General features: G+C 40.6%; 1 protein-coding gene across 3 annotated transcripts in view; it reads right to left on the bottom strand.

The window, feature by feature from the left end:
• Positions 1-17,644, bottom strand: part of LOC149468693 (U7-hexatoxin-Hi1a-like) — a 69,030-nt gene that overhangs the window by 28,936 nt on the left and 22,450 nt on the right. For all 3 annotated transcript variants that reach the window (XM_089669788.1, XM_089669789.1, XM_089669790.1), the window contains one exon: positions 7,206-7,417. In XM_089669788.1, the coding sequence (XP_089525914.1) occupies positions 7,206-7,409 (204 nt within the window). In that variant the 5' untranslated portion in view covers positions 7,410-7,417. The remainder of the gene's footprint in view (positions 1-7,205; positions 7,418-17,644) is intronic.

The following is a 17,644-nucleotide window of genomic DNA, read 5'->3' as shown; positions in this document are numbered from 1 at the left end:
AATGTACTAGTTTCCAGGAGAGTTAGACTGCAGTAAAACATACATCCAACCACTAAATTACTGAATTTGTTTGAAAAATCAGTAAAAAAAGGAGAAAAGTAGTGGAGAAAAAAACCCAAAAATGTGGGTTAAACCAATTATTTTTTCCAAATCACTTTTTCATGGTCCACATAACTCAGAGGAATGTGTCCTTTTGCCTACATACCTTACACTAAAAAAAAAAAAAAAAAAAAAAAAAAGTTCCTCCTTATCTCAGAAAGTTGGTTGGTATAGAAGCTCAGCTTGAGTAAAACCCATGGCGTACAGTGGAAAAAAATTGTAGACATCAATGGCCAAGTAGTAAGTTATTTGCAGCATTACCAGGTAAAAAGCATGGAAAAAATCTAATGCAGCCATCACATCTATGGTAAGCTGTCATATGGTACATTTCTGTTTCTGGGTATAGATATGCTTTAATGTAGTAATTCATATTACCACAAGATGGTAGCCTATGACTGTAATGGTAGTCAACGTTTGAATTTCCTTTGCATGTATGCCTCAAGCTTACAAAGAAAGCAATTTCAAAGATTCTATGAAAAGAGAAAAACAGAGAACAAAACTTAATGCCATCACTTGCTGTTTAAATGCTGAATTGCACATGACTGGATCACATAGGTCAGTATTTTGTAACATTATACATTGCTTAAAAAAATTAAAGGAACACTTTGAAAACACATCAGATCTTAATGTTGAAAAATATCATGCCAATATATATACGGATATGGACTGGGTAATGTGTTTTGAATGTAAGGATGCCCCATCATTTGATGGAAATGAAAATTATCAACCTACAGAGGACTGAATTCAAAGACACCCCAAAAATCAAAGTAGAAAATGATGCAGCAGGCTATTCCATTTTGCTGAAATTTCATTGCAGCAACTCAAAAAAATGGTACTCAGTTTGTATGGCCCGTACTTGTATGCATGCCTGACAATGTCAGGGCATGCTCCTAATGACACGACGGATGGTGTCCTGTGGTATTTCCTCCCAGATCTGGACCAGGGCATCACTGAGCTCCTGGACAGTCTGAGGTGCAACCTAGTGGCGTTGGATGGACCGAAACATGAAATCCCAGAGGTGTTCTATTGGATTTAGGTCAGGCGAGCATGGAGGCCATTCAGTTGTATCAATTCCTTCATCCTTCAGGAACTGTCTGCATACTCTCACCACATGAGGCCGGGCATTGTCGTATACCAGGAGGAACCCAGGACCCACTGCACCAGTGTAGGGTCTGATAATGGGTCCAAGGATTTCATCCAGATACCTAATGGCAGACATGGTGCCATTGTCTATCCTGTAGAGGTCTGTGCATCCCTCCATGGATATGCCTCCCCAGATCATCACTGACCCACCACCAAAACGGTCATGCTGAACGATGTTACAGGCAGCATAACATTCTCCGAGGCTTCTTCAGGCACTTTCACATCTGTCACATGTGCTCACGGTGAACCTGCTCTCATCTGTGAAAAGCACAGGGCACCAGTGGCAGCCCTGCCAAATTCTGGTGTTCAATGGCAAATGCCAATCAAGCTCTATGGTGCTGGCAGTGAGCACAGGGCCCAATAGAGGATGTCGGGCCCTCAGCCCTCCCTCATGAAGTCTGTTTCTGATTGTTTGGTCAGAGACATTCACATCAGTGGCCTGCTGGAGGTCATTTTGTAGGGCTCTGGCAGTGCTCATCCTGTTCCTCCTTGCACAAAGGAGCAGATACCAGTCCTGCTGATGGATTAAGACCCTTTATGGCCCTGTACAGCTCTCCTAGAGTAACTGCTTGTCTCCTGGAATCTCCTCCAAGCTCTTGAGACTGTGCTGGGAGACACAGCAAACCTTCTGGCAATGGCACATATTGATTATGCCATCCTGGAGGAGTTGGACTGCCTGTGCAACCTCTGTAGGGTCCAGGTATCACCTCATGCTACCAGTAGTGACACTGACCTTAGCCAAAATTCAAAACTAGTGAAACAGTCAGAAAAGATTAGTAGGGATAAAAAGGTCAGTGGTCTCCACTTGTAAAACCATTCCTGTTTTGGCGGTCGTGTCATTATTTCTCATCTAGTGCACCTGTTAATTTCATTAACACCAACACAGCTGAAACTGATTAACAACCCCCTCTGCTACTTAACTGACCAGATCAATACCCCAGGAGTTTGAGTTGATGTTATACTTTTATTAAAAAGTGTTCCTTTAAATTTTCTTGAACAGTGTAGTAAGAAGAGAACTTTTCCAAGTCCTGACTGATATGTATCTGAGATACCCCTCCTAGTGAATACATTGGTTTGTAGTAACCATCATTAACTACTTGGGTACCTGTATATACCCCTTCATTACCAGGCCATTTCTCAGTGTTGTAATAGTTTGACAATTACTTGGTCATGTAACACTTTACCCAAATTCATTTGATATTGTTCTTTTAAGACAGATAGAGCTTATAAACTACTGGGTGTATGTTTTTTCCTATTATATAGTAAAAAATAAGTTTGGGATTGTTGATATTTACCTTTCATTTTTATACCTTTAAAAAAAAAAATCCCACAATCATAAGTTGTCAATGGCATTTTAAAACCTTCCCTTTTAATTTGCTGCATTCTTCCCTCTTGCCTGTGTTTACAAACATTCAAAGCTCCCCTAAGGCTAAGTTTACACATTAAGCAGTGCTTGCAGCTACTCTGAAAAGCAACCTGTGATGGATTACTTTTTGACTGTTTTAACCTCGTAAAAAATGTTTTTTTTTTCCTTCATTTCCTCTCCGTTTACATGCAGACCAAGCTGCCCAGAAAAAGTGACAATAGGGGTTGCAGCAAACCATAACATTTTTTTTTTTTTTTTAACATCTCTCCATTTGTCAGTTTATAATGAGGTTATAAAATAAGGTTTTTATTTCCAACTAAAAGCCTTATACAGGATGTTCTTTAAAAAAAAAAAAAAAATTAAAAAAAACTTATTTAGGTAGGCAAATTAGCCAGCAGGATGGGGAGTAGATTGATTTGTGGACATCACTGTGATTTTGCAGATACTAAAAGTAAAATCTTGGAAAAAAAAAAAAAAAAAAAGAAGTACTTTTCACATTAACAATTACTGTTATAGTATATATATAATAGGTGAGGTGTTCAGGCAACAACTTTGTCATGCCTGACCGGATCTAAAGGGGAAATCAGTGGTATCTGGAGTCAATATTACATTTCTGATCAGACAGGTGCTGCATGCAGAACGCCATTGTTCAGGCATTGCTCCAACATGGTCCAAAATGTTCTGGTTGGGGAAGCAAAGGAAATCTGTGCACACAATATTTGGGCCTTTACAAAAGAAAGCCTAATGTGACAAAGTGGACATGCCTACTGAGCTTTTCAGCTTGGCACATTATTTCAGATCAGGGGCATGTTATTTCAGATCAGGGGTTTGGCAGTGCTTGGGACTTGTCCTATTTAAACATCTATGTGAACATAGCCTTAACATCTTTCATTGGCTCCCACAGAAATTAAGAAGTGTTAGATCATCATCTATCTGGTTGAATGCCTAATTGTTGGAAAGGCATCCAGGCTCTGACCTTTTTCTATAGGAGTAAGCCCCAGTGTCCTTTACTTTCAAACAAGTGTAACTGAAGGAAAGTACAGAAAATTTATTGCAAATGCTTTAGGCAAACTAAGGTAGTTTAGGTAAACCAACATGCTACGTGTACAGTACTTACAATATCCTCACTATTTGTACAGGTAAACATATGATAACTTCTTTATAAAAATAGGAGAGGTACTTTCAGTGATCTCTATATTGGAATTTTTATGTATTTATATATTTTCAAGTTTTGGGGGCTACTCATATGACCTCTTTTTATAAGAAAATGTATATTTATAATCTAGGGAGAACATAGTAAAGTATGGCATTTTCTAGATCCTGTGAACAAAAGCCTGTATAATACATACTGCATAAAAATAAACAAAAGAAAAAGTTTGGTAGAGCAGAATCATGGAGAATACTAATGCTGAACCTGCATTCCAAAAATCATGCTTGTTGGGTAGGTGCAGCGTGCTGTGGTGGACAGTAAGCTCATGGAGTTCCGATTTGCATGTTGTATTATAAAAGTAGTTCATTAGTACAAACAGGCCCAGTGGGAAAGCTCACCCACTCGGTGCCACTTCAACTGTTCAGCATAGAGACAGCAATCTGAAGACTCAGGGATGCCAACAAGGTCTGCCACAAGGAGCAGAGTGTGGCCTGCTCGGTCCAACCCAAAGGGGAGGCATCCAGAGAAGGTTGACATAGCCCCTGCTCTCTCCCTACGCCAGTGGAACCTTTTCCCTATCACTCATCACTGTCCCTGACAGATGAGGAACCTGTCCCTATACTAGCCACTTGCATAAAAAGTGTGCCAAATCCAGCAGCCAAAGTCTTAAATATACTGTACCTGACCCAAGATGGCCACCAGGGTCACAGAGGACATGAGCATCCACTGCCCCGTGTAACCAAGGAAATCACAGAAAAACCCAGTTTCTCTCAACTTCCTCTCACATCTGCATTGCCGCTGCAGTCGAGTGCCACCTGCAGTGGAGGATACAGACTGTGCCTTCCTACATGTTGACATTGCTTTGGTATCCCTAACAAGTTAAAAAGGAACTTCGCTTCTCTTTTTAATTTTTTTTCCCCCCTCTTAATGTACAGTTGGGTTGTCCTAAAAAAAAAAAAAAAAAAAAAAAAAAAACCACACACCCAGCTAATGCATGGTTGCTCGGTGTGTGCCAATGCTCTGCACCACCATCTTCTTTCCTGATGTCATCAAAAGGCCAGCTGTCTTTCTAGATCTTTGAGATAGCCCCTGACAACTCATTGTGGAGTATGTGCACTGCAACGAACATTGCTCAACACATGCACAGTGCAGTAGAGAATGACCAGAAGCCTCCGGGGATACACGTCAGTAACTTAGGTAACAAAGCCAAAAAAGGTGGCCATCCAAGACCTACTGGAAAGCTAGAAAGGTACCCCCCCTCCAAAAAAAAAAAAAAAAAAAAAATATCCAACCATGTAATAGTAAAGTTGTGGAAAGTGAAAGATGAGGGTGAAGGTCAACTTAAACAATTTCTGACTTTCCTGATCATTATACTTTAGGCCAGATTGTTGAGAAATTGAAGCAAAGGCTCAGTATGACAACATACAGTATTTAAAGAAGGTCTGCTTTGGAAATTTCTTTACTTCTTCCATGACAGGTACACTTAAAAATGAAATAATGAAAATCAAATATACAGTTGTGTTCAAAATAATAGCAGTCAGACATCACTAACCTGATCAATCACTGTTTTTGCTGGAAATTATATTTCTACATGGCAAATAGTTTACTAGCAGGTGTAGAAGAGTAATAGAAATCCAACGGACCCAACAGTCATGACATGCATGCTGCTGATTCTGTGTAATTGAATCACTAATTGAAAGGGGCATGTTCAAAAAAATAGCAGTGTGGAGTTCTATTAGTGAGGTCATTCTATCTTTGAAAAACAGGTGGCAATTATTGCCCTTATTTAAGGAAGGAGGGCAGCAAATGTTGTACATGCTCGTTAAAGTCCCACTGTTGAAAAGAGACATGTGCTGAAGAGGTTACAATTTGCCAAAGAGCACATTGACTGGACTAAAGAGAAATGGCGCAACATTTTGTGGACTGATGAAAGTAAGATTGTTCTTTTTGGGTCTAGTGGCCGGAGACAGTTTGTCAGACGACCCCCAAACACTGAATTCAAGCCACAGTACACTGTGAAGACAGTGAAGCATGGTTGCGCAAGCATCATGATATGGGGATGTTTCTCATACTACGGTGTTGGGCCTATTTATCGCATACCAGGGATCATGGATCAGTTTGAATACATCAGAATACTTGAAGAGGCCATGCTGCCTTATGCTGAAGAGGAAATGCCCTTGAAATAGGTGTTCCAACAAGACAACGACCCCAAACACACCAGTAAACGTGCAACATCTTGGTTCCAGACGAACATTGACGTTATGGAGTGGCCAGCCCAATCCCCGGATCTTAATCCAATAGAAAACTTGTGGGGTGACATCAAAAATGCAGTTTCTGAGGCAAAACCAAGAAATAGATAAGAACTGTGGAATGCAGTCCAATCATCCTGGGCTGGAATACCTGTTCACAGGTGCCAGAAGTTGGTTGACTCCATGCAACACAGATGTACAGCAGTTCTCAGAAACAGTGCTTATATAACTAAATATTAATTAAGTGATTCAAAGGAAAGCAAAATCTTCAAACATTTTTCAGTTTATATAGTGAATGTTTGAGTTTGTAAAGAAGAATACAAACACTGCTATTTTTTTGAACAGTCTAATATTCACTTTTCTTTATTTTTTTGATTTGGAATAGAATGTGTAGTGTTCCCAATGCATTTGTGTGTATGGAAATAAAAGCTACTAGAAGGATTTTGAGCTTTATTCCCTTTTTTCAAACACAGTGCTATTATTCTGAACACAACGGTATATATTCTAGTCAGTCGTTCTTTGTTTGTAGATCTCTATTCCTAACTAACTTTTACAAAAAAAAACAAAAAACAAAAAAACACTATGAAGGAGAGAGCAATGCCCTTGAAGCCTGTGATTTTTTTTGTTAACTAGTTGCCAGCCGCAGTTGTCAGAGCAGGGATCGGCACCGATCATCAGGGCACTGATGATCAGTGCCCTGATGATTGGTGCCTAGCAGTGCCGCCCACAAGTGCCCAGTAGTGCCACCAGACAGTGCCAACTAGCAGTACCCATCAGTGCCACCTCATCAGTGCAGCCTCATCAGCGCACATCAGTGAAGGAGAAAAATTAACTGTTTGCAAAATTTTATAAGAGAAACAAAAACTTTTTTTTCTTCAAAATGTTTTCTCTTTTTGTTTATAGCGCAAAAAGTAAAACACACTCAGAAGGGATTAAATAACACCAAAAGAAAGCTCTATTTGTGAGAAAAAAAAATTATAAAAATTTCATATGGGTATAATGTTGCATGGCCACGCAATTGTCATTCAAAGTGCAATAGCGCTGCAAATTGGCCTGGTAAGGAAGGGGGTATAAGTGCCGGTAGGCAAGTGGTTAATATTACATGCATTACCAAAATGTGACTTTTACTTTCACTAATAATTAATGCTTAATTAGTTAACTTTTAAGTTTGTTTTAAAAAAGGCATTAGGTGCGTTACCTGAGATTTAGCAGAGATGATGTTACTCAGTGTGTATGAATAAATATAGTTTGATTGTTTGTTGTATTTGTTAACTGCAAAATTGGCAAGCTCTTGAATTTTTGGGTCACCAGGATCACGTTTTGTCCATCCACCGGTCATCATTGAATCAAAGACAGGTAGAAAAAGTGCAGTAATGAGACACAAGTAGAAGGTAGTTGCCATGATGTCACCTGTATAAAATACATAAAATGGAGAGTGTATAAACATGCTTATCAGCTTGTAACAGTTAGTGACAGTGTAAAGAGTGTGGTGCCCTACAGAGTGTTCTGAGAACAACCTTGTAGAGAATACTCCGTGATTGGAGGAGGCCTTACCGCTGATTTAAAACTGGGTCCCTTAGTAATAGGAATGTACTTGCTAAACATATCCATTAGGCACGCATCTTTTTTCAGCTCATGGAAGGCCAGTGATCATGTCATTTACAAGCTTACATGCAAGAGATACATTTTTTTCCTTTGCACCTGGTTTCATACTTAGCATTTTACAGATGGAAAAAAATAGTTAAAATAAATAATTGGAGGAATTTCACACACATTTGTGCAGGATGCAGGAATTTTGGTCATCATTGTTGTACTAGATTAACCGCTTCCAGTCCACCCTATAGCAGTTATACTGCTACAGGGCAGCAAAATCACATACACATATATATATACATATACACACACACACACACACACACACACACACACACACACATATATATACACACATACATACATACATACACACACTTGATTTTGCATTTCCGGGTAGGGATATTCGCAGGTTTGGCTGTCAATCACTGGGTCACGGTCAGGGATTACTCACCGACACCCGGTCATAGAGGAGCATTACTGATGGAGGGAGAGAACTGTAAGTAAACATAGGTAAAAAGTAAACACACAGTTCTCTCCCGTCAACTCCAGCACTCTGTTTTGCATGGCTCTGCATAGCCATGCAAAGCAGCTTTCTTAAACTGGACGTTTAAATAGCAAAAAAGTAAAAAAAGGTTCTCAAAATTGTCAGGCTCTTTTTTTTAATAGCGCAAAAAAAAAAAAAACCAAACAAAAAAAAAAAAAAAAAAAAAAAAAAACGCACAGGTGATCAAATATCACCAAAAGAAAGCACTATTTGTGGGAAAAAAAAACAAATGTAAATTTCATTTGGGTTGTATGACCGCACAATTATCAGTTAAAGTAACGCAGCGCCATTACGCAAAAAATGGCCTAGTCAGGGGGGGGGGGGTAAATCCTCTGGAGGGCAAGTGGTTAATTCCTGTGACCTTCAGTTCCATCTAGTAGCCAAAATGTGGTGTATTTTCTCAATGAGGACTATACCCCAGTTTGATCACTAGATTTCATTTATGCAACACTTTACATATACTGTATATTGTAAATTCACATCAGTCCCTAACCCTCAAGGGGTGTACAATCTAAGGTCCCTAGCTTACACTCATACATACACATACTAGGGTCAATATAGACAGGATCCAATTAACCTACCAGCATGTCTTTGGAGTGTGGGAGGAAACCCACACAGGCACAGGGAGAACATGCAAACTCCAGGCAGGTGGTGCTGTGGTTGGGATTCAAACCAACGACCTTAGTACTGCCAGGCGGAAGTGCTAACCATTTAGCCAATCTATTTGCGATAGTGCTGCTAAATTTGTGCAGACTGCATCAATGTGTGTGACATTCATTCAGTAAATGTTTTAGAAATAGACCCCCAAGTGTATGCACTGTATTGTGCATGTGCCACAGACAGTGTACACATACACAAAAATTTGAGGGGAAAAAAAAAAAAAAAAAAAAGTGTTTTTTGGCAGAAGAAAGATGTTTTTCATTTAAAGTTTATGAAAAAATGTGTAACCCTCTTACACACTTAAGCATTTTCTGCAGAAACGCAGTACAGTCCATTTAACATTATTTCCTATGGAACACGTTCACATCTGAGCGTTTTCACCCGATGCGTTTTTTGGATAGGGTCAGGGACTTGTTTGAACACAAAACGTTGCGTTTTTGGTTCTATGGGGAAAAAAAAACAAAAAAAAAAAAACACAACCCCCCCTTCCTGCAAACCACAAAACACACCACAAAAAGCACAGATCAAACACAGCCTGCATAGGTGTGAGCCTAGACTACTTAGACTTTTGACTGCTTCAAAACCACCAAATCTGCATACTCATGATCAGGTGGATGTTAACAGCTGCATATAGGTAGATTAAGGACCCATTTACACTTATCAGATTTGATGTGTTGCGTTAAAATGCATTGCGTTAAGGCAGCCCATTTAAAAAAATTTGGCTGCTAATGCTACAGACAAAAAAAAAAAAAAAATTATATCCTTGCAATTATCCCCTCTTATTGACCCTAATGCCCCATACACATAAGAATATCTGAAAAATTTTGTGGAACCACTGATCGAACGATTTTCGTTGATGAGCAGGATGTTTTAACAGATAATATTGTGAACGAAAAAATCCGGTTGAACAGTGAAAAATTTTGTCGTTTCGCATACGAACGACCGATTTTCTATACGGTGGTATGACAGTTGTACGGAAAAAAATCTATCAAGCGCTATCACGCATGAGCGCAAAGAGAAGATGACCCGGATGTTTATATCCAAGGAATCTTCGTAAACACGAACCAAAAATCCAAATGTCAAGAGTAGATTGGCCGAATGAGATAATGAAACCAGAATGATGCATATTATATTTTATGTATCACTATTTATGTATATAGGTAATGTAATAAACTATATTATACTCATTGCTGTTAATTGTTGTGTATATCGCTCGTTCTGGCCGGAAGGGCATGGCTACAAGGTCACACGCACACTACATCACTTCCACTTGGATGGAAGACGTCAACACTGCGTATTGCCCAACGAACTTTTTTTTAGATTGGTTAATGTGGGCCACGATTTCGATCAACGAACGAATGCCTCTCGGTCGTCAGATTACCAATCGGACAATTTTCTAATCGTGTATTCCCACCTTAAATCATCATGGTATTTCCACTGGATGTACAAAATTATCAAAAGATCAGCAATGAAAGTCGCTTCATAGTAACCAATGACAGTGGGTATGTGAATGTGATGAAATAGAATCTGGTGGGGAGGATAGGAGTAATATGCAACCCTAAATTATCATAATCCAACACTCTGAGAAGAGTTGATTTTTTATAACCCTCTGGACTGTCACCCACATTCTAATATTACAGCCTGACAGGGCTGTACACTTGCCATGGCCATGATGTCATGATCTTTTTACCTTGGACTGCAGAGCTTGACAGACAGCACCACCTGTTAAACTTGCCCATTGAGATCAATGGGGCCACATCACAACTGCGAGCCAAATGGCTTGCAGTTGTTTCATGGTCCCAAAATGTAAAAATGGCAAATGAAGTGTAAAAAAAAAAAAGCCATCAGATACTGCTTCGCTTTTCAGAGGGTGGTAATTTTACGATCTGTTTGAAAGGCCTTATGATTTGGAGAATATCTATGTTTACAGATGCAGTGCCCTCTAGGTTTAGCTAGATAGGCTCAGTGACTTTTAGCGGGACTGCTGGACTGCAGCGGGCATTCTGACACTGGGGTAAGTGAGTAACTGTCACTGACATCCCCAGGGACACTAATACAGTGATCAGTGCTAATAAAAAGCCCTGACACTGTACTAATGACACTGGGCAGGAAGGGGTTAACATCCGGGGTGATCAAAGGGTTACCTGTACTCTGTGTGTGTTTCACGTTATGAGCTGTTTTACTATGTAATCATGCTGCTTTGTATTGCTCTTCTATGTTCGGGTAGGGGGTTCACGTGCACACGCGCTGCCCTATCCACGCCAACATTGATGGCTTCATCTGTCGATCACCAGGTTTGCTATGCAGAGCAATACAAAGCAGCATGCTGGTTCTGACAGGGGAGAGATCTGCATTATTTACATACAGCCCTCTCCTCTGTCAGTGTTCCTCAGTGATCGCCAGGTGCCGGCGGGGAATCTCCGGCCGGAACCCGGTGATCGACAGATGAAGCCGTCAATGTCGGCGTGAGTAGGGCAGCACGTGAACCCCCTACCCGAACATACAAAATCACATATATATACATGGTTTTGCGCAGCCCTGCCACCCTGTAGCAGTAGTTCTGCCATAGGGCGGTCGGGAAGCAGTAATATGTGTTAAAAGTTTTAAAAGATGAGGTGGCAACCCTAAGGCTTGGTTCACATAAGTGCGGGTGGTGCAGCTGCGGATCTGTGCAGCCGCACCACCCGCAGAGGAATGCGGACCCACAGGCCGGTGCCATTAGTTCTAATGGCACGCCACCCGCACTGGAAAACGCAACCGTACTGGGAACCGAGGTTCCCCTGGGGACTGTGTTTTCAGAAGAAGTGCAATGACTTCTTCCCTGCATATCACGGGACTCTCGTGACAATGAATGGGCTGTCATGCCCACACAAAACGTGGCCCGCACGGCCGCATATATGTGAACCAGGACTTAACATACAGCCAAATCACTGTGCAAAACATGTAAACACTAATGCAATTTTTGCAGACACACTCTTCTCCTGGAGAAAATAGACCTCAGGTGGTGCATTCCTGTCCCCTATCACTGCTCACCTTGTGGTATTCACCTCAAAATTACACAGAGATCAACAAACACATGTATATAGGATGATATTCTCCTCCACAGAACTCCCCAGGTAAAGCAGCTTACAGGGGTGCCTCATCCATAAATTCCTCTGTGCATTTCGTTTCACCATGCAGCAAAATCAATGTGCAATTCATGCAAGAAAACTCTTCTCGCAGAGAAAGCAGTCCTTAGGTGGTGCACTCCTCCCCCATATCACTCCAACATGCTCGCCTTGTGGCACTGACAGGAGGTTTGCATGAATTGCACATTGGATTTTACCTCTGGTTCACATATATGCGTCTGCGTTTTGCACGGGTACGAGAGCCCAGTCATTTGAATAGACTCCCGTGCCCGTGACAAGCAGGGAAGAAGTCCCTGCACTTCTTTGGAAAACACAGCCTGCACGGGAAGCTCGGTTCCCAGTACGGTTGCATTTTCCAGTGCGGGCGGCATGCCATTAGAACTAATGGCACCCACCCGTGGGTCCGCATTTCTCTGTGCGGGTGGTGCGGTTGCATGGGTTTTCGTGCAGATCTGCAGCAGCACTATATGTGAACCTAGCATTATTGAGTGCTTACATGGATTGCACAGCGATTTTGCTGTATGGTCACATGAAATACACAGAGCACTTTGGTGTGTGTTCATATTGGGGCACGTATTTTTATGAATATTATCGCACTGTGGTTTTGGACTTTAAGCTTCATGCACACTGGATTTTTTTTCAGTTGCTCCTAGGGGCATGTGACTTTATCCCTGCCTCTCAGACTTGGTTCACTTATGTGCGGTACGGAATATCGCATGTGATTCGCACAGGAACCACACTGCATTCCTGTGCAAATCACATGCGATTTGTGTGTGGTGTGATCAGAGCCATACATTTTGTATGGCTCTAATCGCACCACACCCGCACCAAAAACGTGCAGGACCCTTTTTTGTGTCCGCACTAGAATCGGATCACATAGGTATTCACACCTATGCAATCCGATTCTGCACATTGCACCACGTTTTGCGGACTGCTTTCAGGGTGTTGTTAACTTAACACACACACCCGCAGCGGTTCACATGAACAGGGTGCAATTGTGATGCGGTGCGGAATTCGCACTAAAAACGCTGTGAATTCCACACCGCATCAGTGTGAACCAGGGCTCAATGACCCTGCATATATGACCCTGCCAATTAGCCTGTGTGTCTATGCGCACGCAGGCTTTTCAAGGAGTTTAGAGGCAGGTACAAAACAACACTGCCAGCGCATCCAGGAGCAGTGGTGTTTTGGCAGAAAAAAATGTTTGACGCCTGCAGAATGTCTAATCGTACATTAACGCTAGGTGCGTTTAGCTCTTGAGCGTTAAGTCATTTCAGTGGCCAGAATAAATTATTATATTGGCCAATAAAATTAATCAAAGCCCAAAGGTTTGACGCGGTTAAATGCGTTTACATGCATCAAGTGTTTTTTCTGCCAAAATGCTGCTGCCATGAGGAAAGGCGTTTAGGAGCGATAGAAAAATGTCCAGTGTGTATGGAGCCTTATATTCACACAGGATATATTGATTGCACTTTTGTATATATGATTGCTTGTATTTTTATACTTGGATTGATAGCGCCACACTGATTAATAACTTGTATACAAAGCAAAGGCCGTTCAACCACATGCAGCCGGATTTGAAGTTTGCCAACCCTGGCATGTCTTGTCTTGTCTGTTCTCATTGTGTCAAATATTTCTAGTGAAACAAGTTCCCTAAAGTTGATCCTGTAATATGTAATTAAGTAGGCAAAATGTATTATAAAGACCAAGGGCTCATTCACACTGACTGGAGTTTTTCTGCACTGCAAGAGCACCAGTCACCACGAGGGCACATAGAAAACATTTTTTTTTCTATGTTTATGGGCCACATTCTCACTGCAACACACATACTGCATTTTATTGCAAGCAAAACGCACTGCTGTGCAATAACATGAATGAAATGTCACTTTGTGCACTTCAAAGTTGCTCAGCTGCTGTGCAGTGACATGAATGAAGCAGGGGTGGACTGACCATTTGGAAACTCGGGCACTGCCCGAGGGCCCCCGGGGTCAGTAGGGGGCCCCATGAGATGCCCCTGGTACCTTTTTCATAGGCTTTCTTGAGTTTGGGCAAGGACACAGGGGCCCCATGATCCCCTATTGCCCGGGGGCCCCATGAGTTGTCAGTCTGCCCCTGGAATGAAGTGTCAATTTGTGCACTTCAAAGTTGCTGAGCTGCTGTGTGGTGACATGAAGGAAGTGTCACTTTGTGCACTTTAATTTAAACAAAGTTGCCCAAAAAACACACATGGAAGAAAATTATATTTGAAATATATTTTTAAATTATTCTTCCAAGATATGACCTATGTTTGAAATGCTACAATTTTGGCCATATTCAATATATTAAAAAAAAAAATAAACAAAATTTTATATATATACAGTGGAACCTCAACTTACGAGTTTAATTCGTTCCGTGGCCAAGCTCGTAACTCAAAATGCTCGCTCGTTAAATCAATTTTCCCCATAAGAAATAATGGAAACGGCCGTAATCCGTTCCAACCCTCAAAATGGCACCTCATATTTTTCATTTTTCTTGTTATTTCATAAGGAAAAAAGCTTTTTACATAACTAATATTATATAAAAACAAAATAGAAAGAAAATATGAAGATACATAATAAGGTTGTGTACAATTTACTTACCTTGGAGATGATTTTTGTTTTCACCTCATATTTTTCATTTTTCTTGTTATTTCATAAGGAAAAAAGCTTTTTACATAACTAATATTATATAAAAACAAAATAGAAAGAAAATATGAAGATACATAATAAGGTTGTGTACAATTTACTTACCTTGGAGATGATTTTTGTTTTCGCTTAATTCTCATCACTCTCTTCACTTTCACTAGTTCTTGGCCTTTTTGCCACACTTTGCTCACTTCGAGCTGAAGGCCTTTTCTTAAGAAACATGTCTAAGGAAGTCTGTTTCATTCTCCCTTTGAGAATGTTTCTGAAACGACGTAGGCACGTGTCGTTGAAAAGCTCTGTCGCACGACTCGTTGCAATTTTTTCAGGATGGTTCTTTTCAACAAAACCTGCCACCCTCTCCCACATTGCCAAAATATCCTTGAGGTCTTTTGTACTGATTATCTCTGGCTCTGTCTCCTCTCCCTCCGAAGTTGCTTCAGTTAATGCTTCTGTGTGCCGTTGCTCTTGTAACTCCTTTAACTCGTCAGTCGTAAGTTCCTCGGAGTGCTCCTCCACGAGTTCCTCGATGTCTCTTACATCCACCTCCAGACCTATAGTCTTGCCAATGGACACAATCTCTTCCTCCACTAGCTCCTCTTCTTCCTCAATCTCAAACCCTTCAAAATCTCTTTCAGCCACATTTTCAGGCCACAGCTTCTTCCAAGCAGAGGTCAAGGTCCTTTTCGTAACCCCCTGCCAGGCAATATCGATGATTTTGAGGCCTATTGCTATGTTAAAATGCTCCTTCCAAAACTCTCGAAGGGTGAGGTTTGTGTTCTCCGTCACCTCAAAGCAACAGCGAAACAGGTGCTTGGTGTAGAGTTTCTTGAAATTTGATATTACCTGTTGGTCCATTGGCTGGAGGATAGGGATGGTGTTTGGAGGAAGGTAGAGAACCTTCACAAAATTATACTCATCAAGTATTTCTTCCTCGATCTGTGGTGGATGTGCAGGAGCATTGTCGAGGACGAGAAGGGCTCGCAGGGGCAGGTTGTTGTTCTTCAAATATTTCTTCACCGAAGGACCAAACACAAGGTTTACCCAGTCGATAAAGAACTGCCTGGTGACCCACGCCTTAGGGTTTGCCCTCCACATAACATGGAGTTTCTCCTTTATTATCTTGTGTGCTTTAAAGGCTCTGGGGTTCTCCGAATGGTATACGAGTAGCGGCTTTATTTTGCAGTCGCCACTCGCATTGGCACACAGGGCGAGGGTCAACCTATCCTTCATAGGTTTGTGTCCTGGCATCCTCTTCTCCTCTTCGGTGATGTATGTTCTCCTCGGCATCTTCTTCCAGAACAGCCCTGTCTCGTCACAGTTGAAGATTTGCTGGGGGATGTATCCTTCTTCCTCGACGAATTCTGCGAAAGTTTTCACAAACTCCTCTGTGCCTTTACATCAGCACTTGCTGCCTCACCATGCCTAACAACGGAGTGAATCCCCGTCCTTTTCTTAAAATTATCAAACCAGCCCCGACTGGCTTTAAAGGATTCCTCCTCCGTTGAAGTGCCTGGGGTTTGCTGTTGTAAATCTGAAAAAATACTGCGCGCCTTCTCGCAGATTATTCCCTTGGTGACGGTATCTCCGGCAAGTTGTTTTTCCGTCAGCCACACCAACAGCAGATTCTCCATCTTCTCATGCACATCTGTACGGCGCTTTGAAATAATCTTGACACCTTTGGCTGGCTTAATTTTTTTTTAGGGACTCCTTCTGTTTTAAGATGGTGCAGATCGTTGACGTTGTACGGTCGTAGTGCTTGGCCAGTTCGTTTACTCGCATTCCTTGCTCATGCTTCTCGACGATTTCAAGCTTTATTTCGAGGGACATCATCCTCCTCTTCTCGGTACTCGCACTACCACTTGCTTTCTTTGGTGCCATGGTTACAACAAAGTTAGAAGTTGGGATTTCAATCACGTGTAGACAGCGAGAGAGAGAGAAAGGCTCGGAGATGAGATGCTGTGACTCATACCCTCTGAGCTGCGCGCGCCTTGAAAATATACACTTAGAGCTGCGCACGCCTCGAACTCGTATTTTAAAATTCTGCTCACGTGCCGAAGCAAAAAATCGTCCGAGCGACTGCTCGTATCTCGGAAAACTCGCACGTTAGTTCGCGCGTAGGTGAAGGTTCCACTGTATATATATATATATATATATATATATATATATATATTGTAATGTGTTTTTATTACAAAATGTATTTTTGAAAATATTTCTCATATATTATCAACTGTACTGTATGTCTTTAAAAATACAAATCTACATTTTTGGAATACAATTACAAATATATGTAAAAATATATGTTAAAATGACTTTTTTATATGTTAAAAAAATCAGAAGAATATATTTTTAAAAAATATTTAAAAAAAGATATATATTTTAAATATATTCTTTAGATTTTTTTGACATATAAAAAAGTAATTTTAAGAGATATATTTTTACATATATTTGTTATATATTCCAAAAATGTACATTGGTATTTTTAAAGATATACAGTATATTTGAAATGTATTTTTAAAAATATTTTCATATATTTTGCAATAAAAATGCTTTTCAACATACAGTATGTGTATGTATGTGTGTGTGTATATATATATATATATATATATATATATATATATATATTTATTGAAATATATTGAATACGGCCAAAATTGTAGCATTTCAATTATATGTCAATATATTTTGGAAGAATATTTTTAAAGTGTAGTTCAAATATATTTTTCTTCTATATGGGAAGGGACCTGTGTTGATGCAGTAAAATGTGTATCACCCCACCCATTCAACAAGGCTCACTGCTGTTGAAATGGACAGCTGCCTACACACTAAACTGCTCAGTGCGAAAGTCTGACTGCAGCTAAAATGATATCTTTTCACCGACCAATTATTTAACTGCAGATAGTGTGGGTTGACAGAGAAAACAAGGATTTATCTTATGTAAGAACTTGGTCATCTTTGTCCAAACGTCTGTTAGAAGCTATATTCATATTAAATTAAAAGTGTGGCATTTAGACTAGTATAGTTCGACTCTAGTTATTAGAGTGATTCC

Source organism: Staurois parvus, unplaced genomic scaffold (genome assembly GCF_062004578.1).
Source record: "Staurois parvus isolate SC_StPar_1 unplaced genomic scaffold, SC_StPar_1.0 ptg000081l, whole genome shotgun sequence".
NCBI classification, from domain to species: domain Eukaryota; kingdom Metazoa; phylum Chordata; class Amphibia; order Anura; family Ranidae; genus Staurois; species Staurois parvus.
This window is presented reverse-complemented; position numbering and strand designations above follow the sequence as displayed.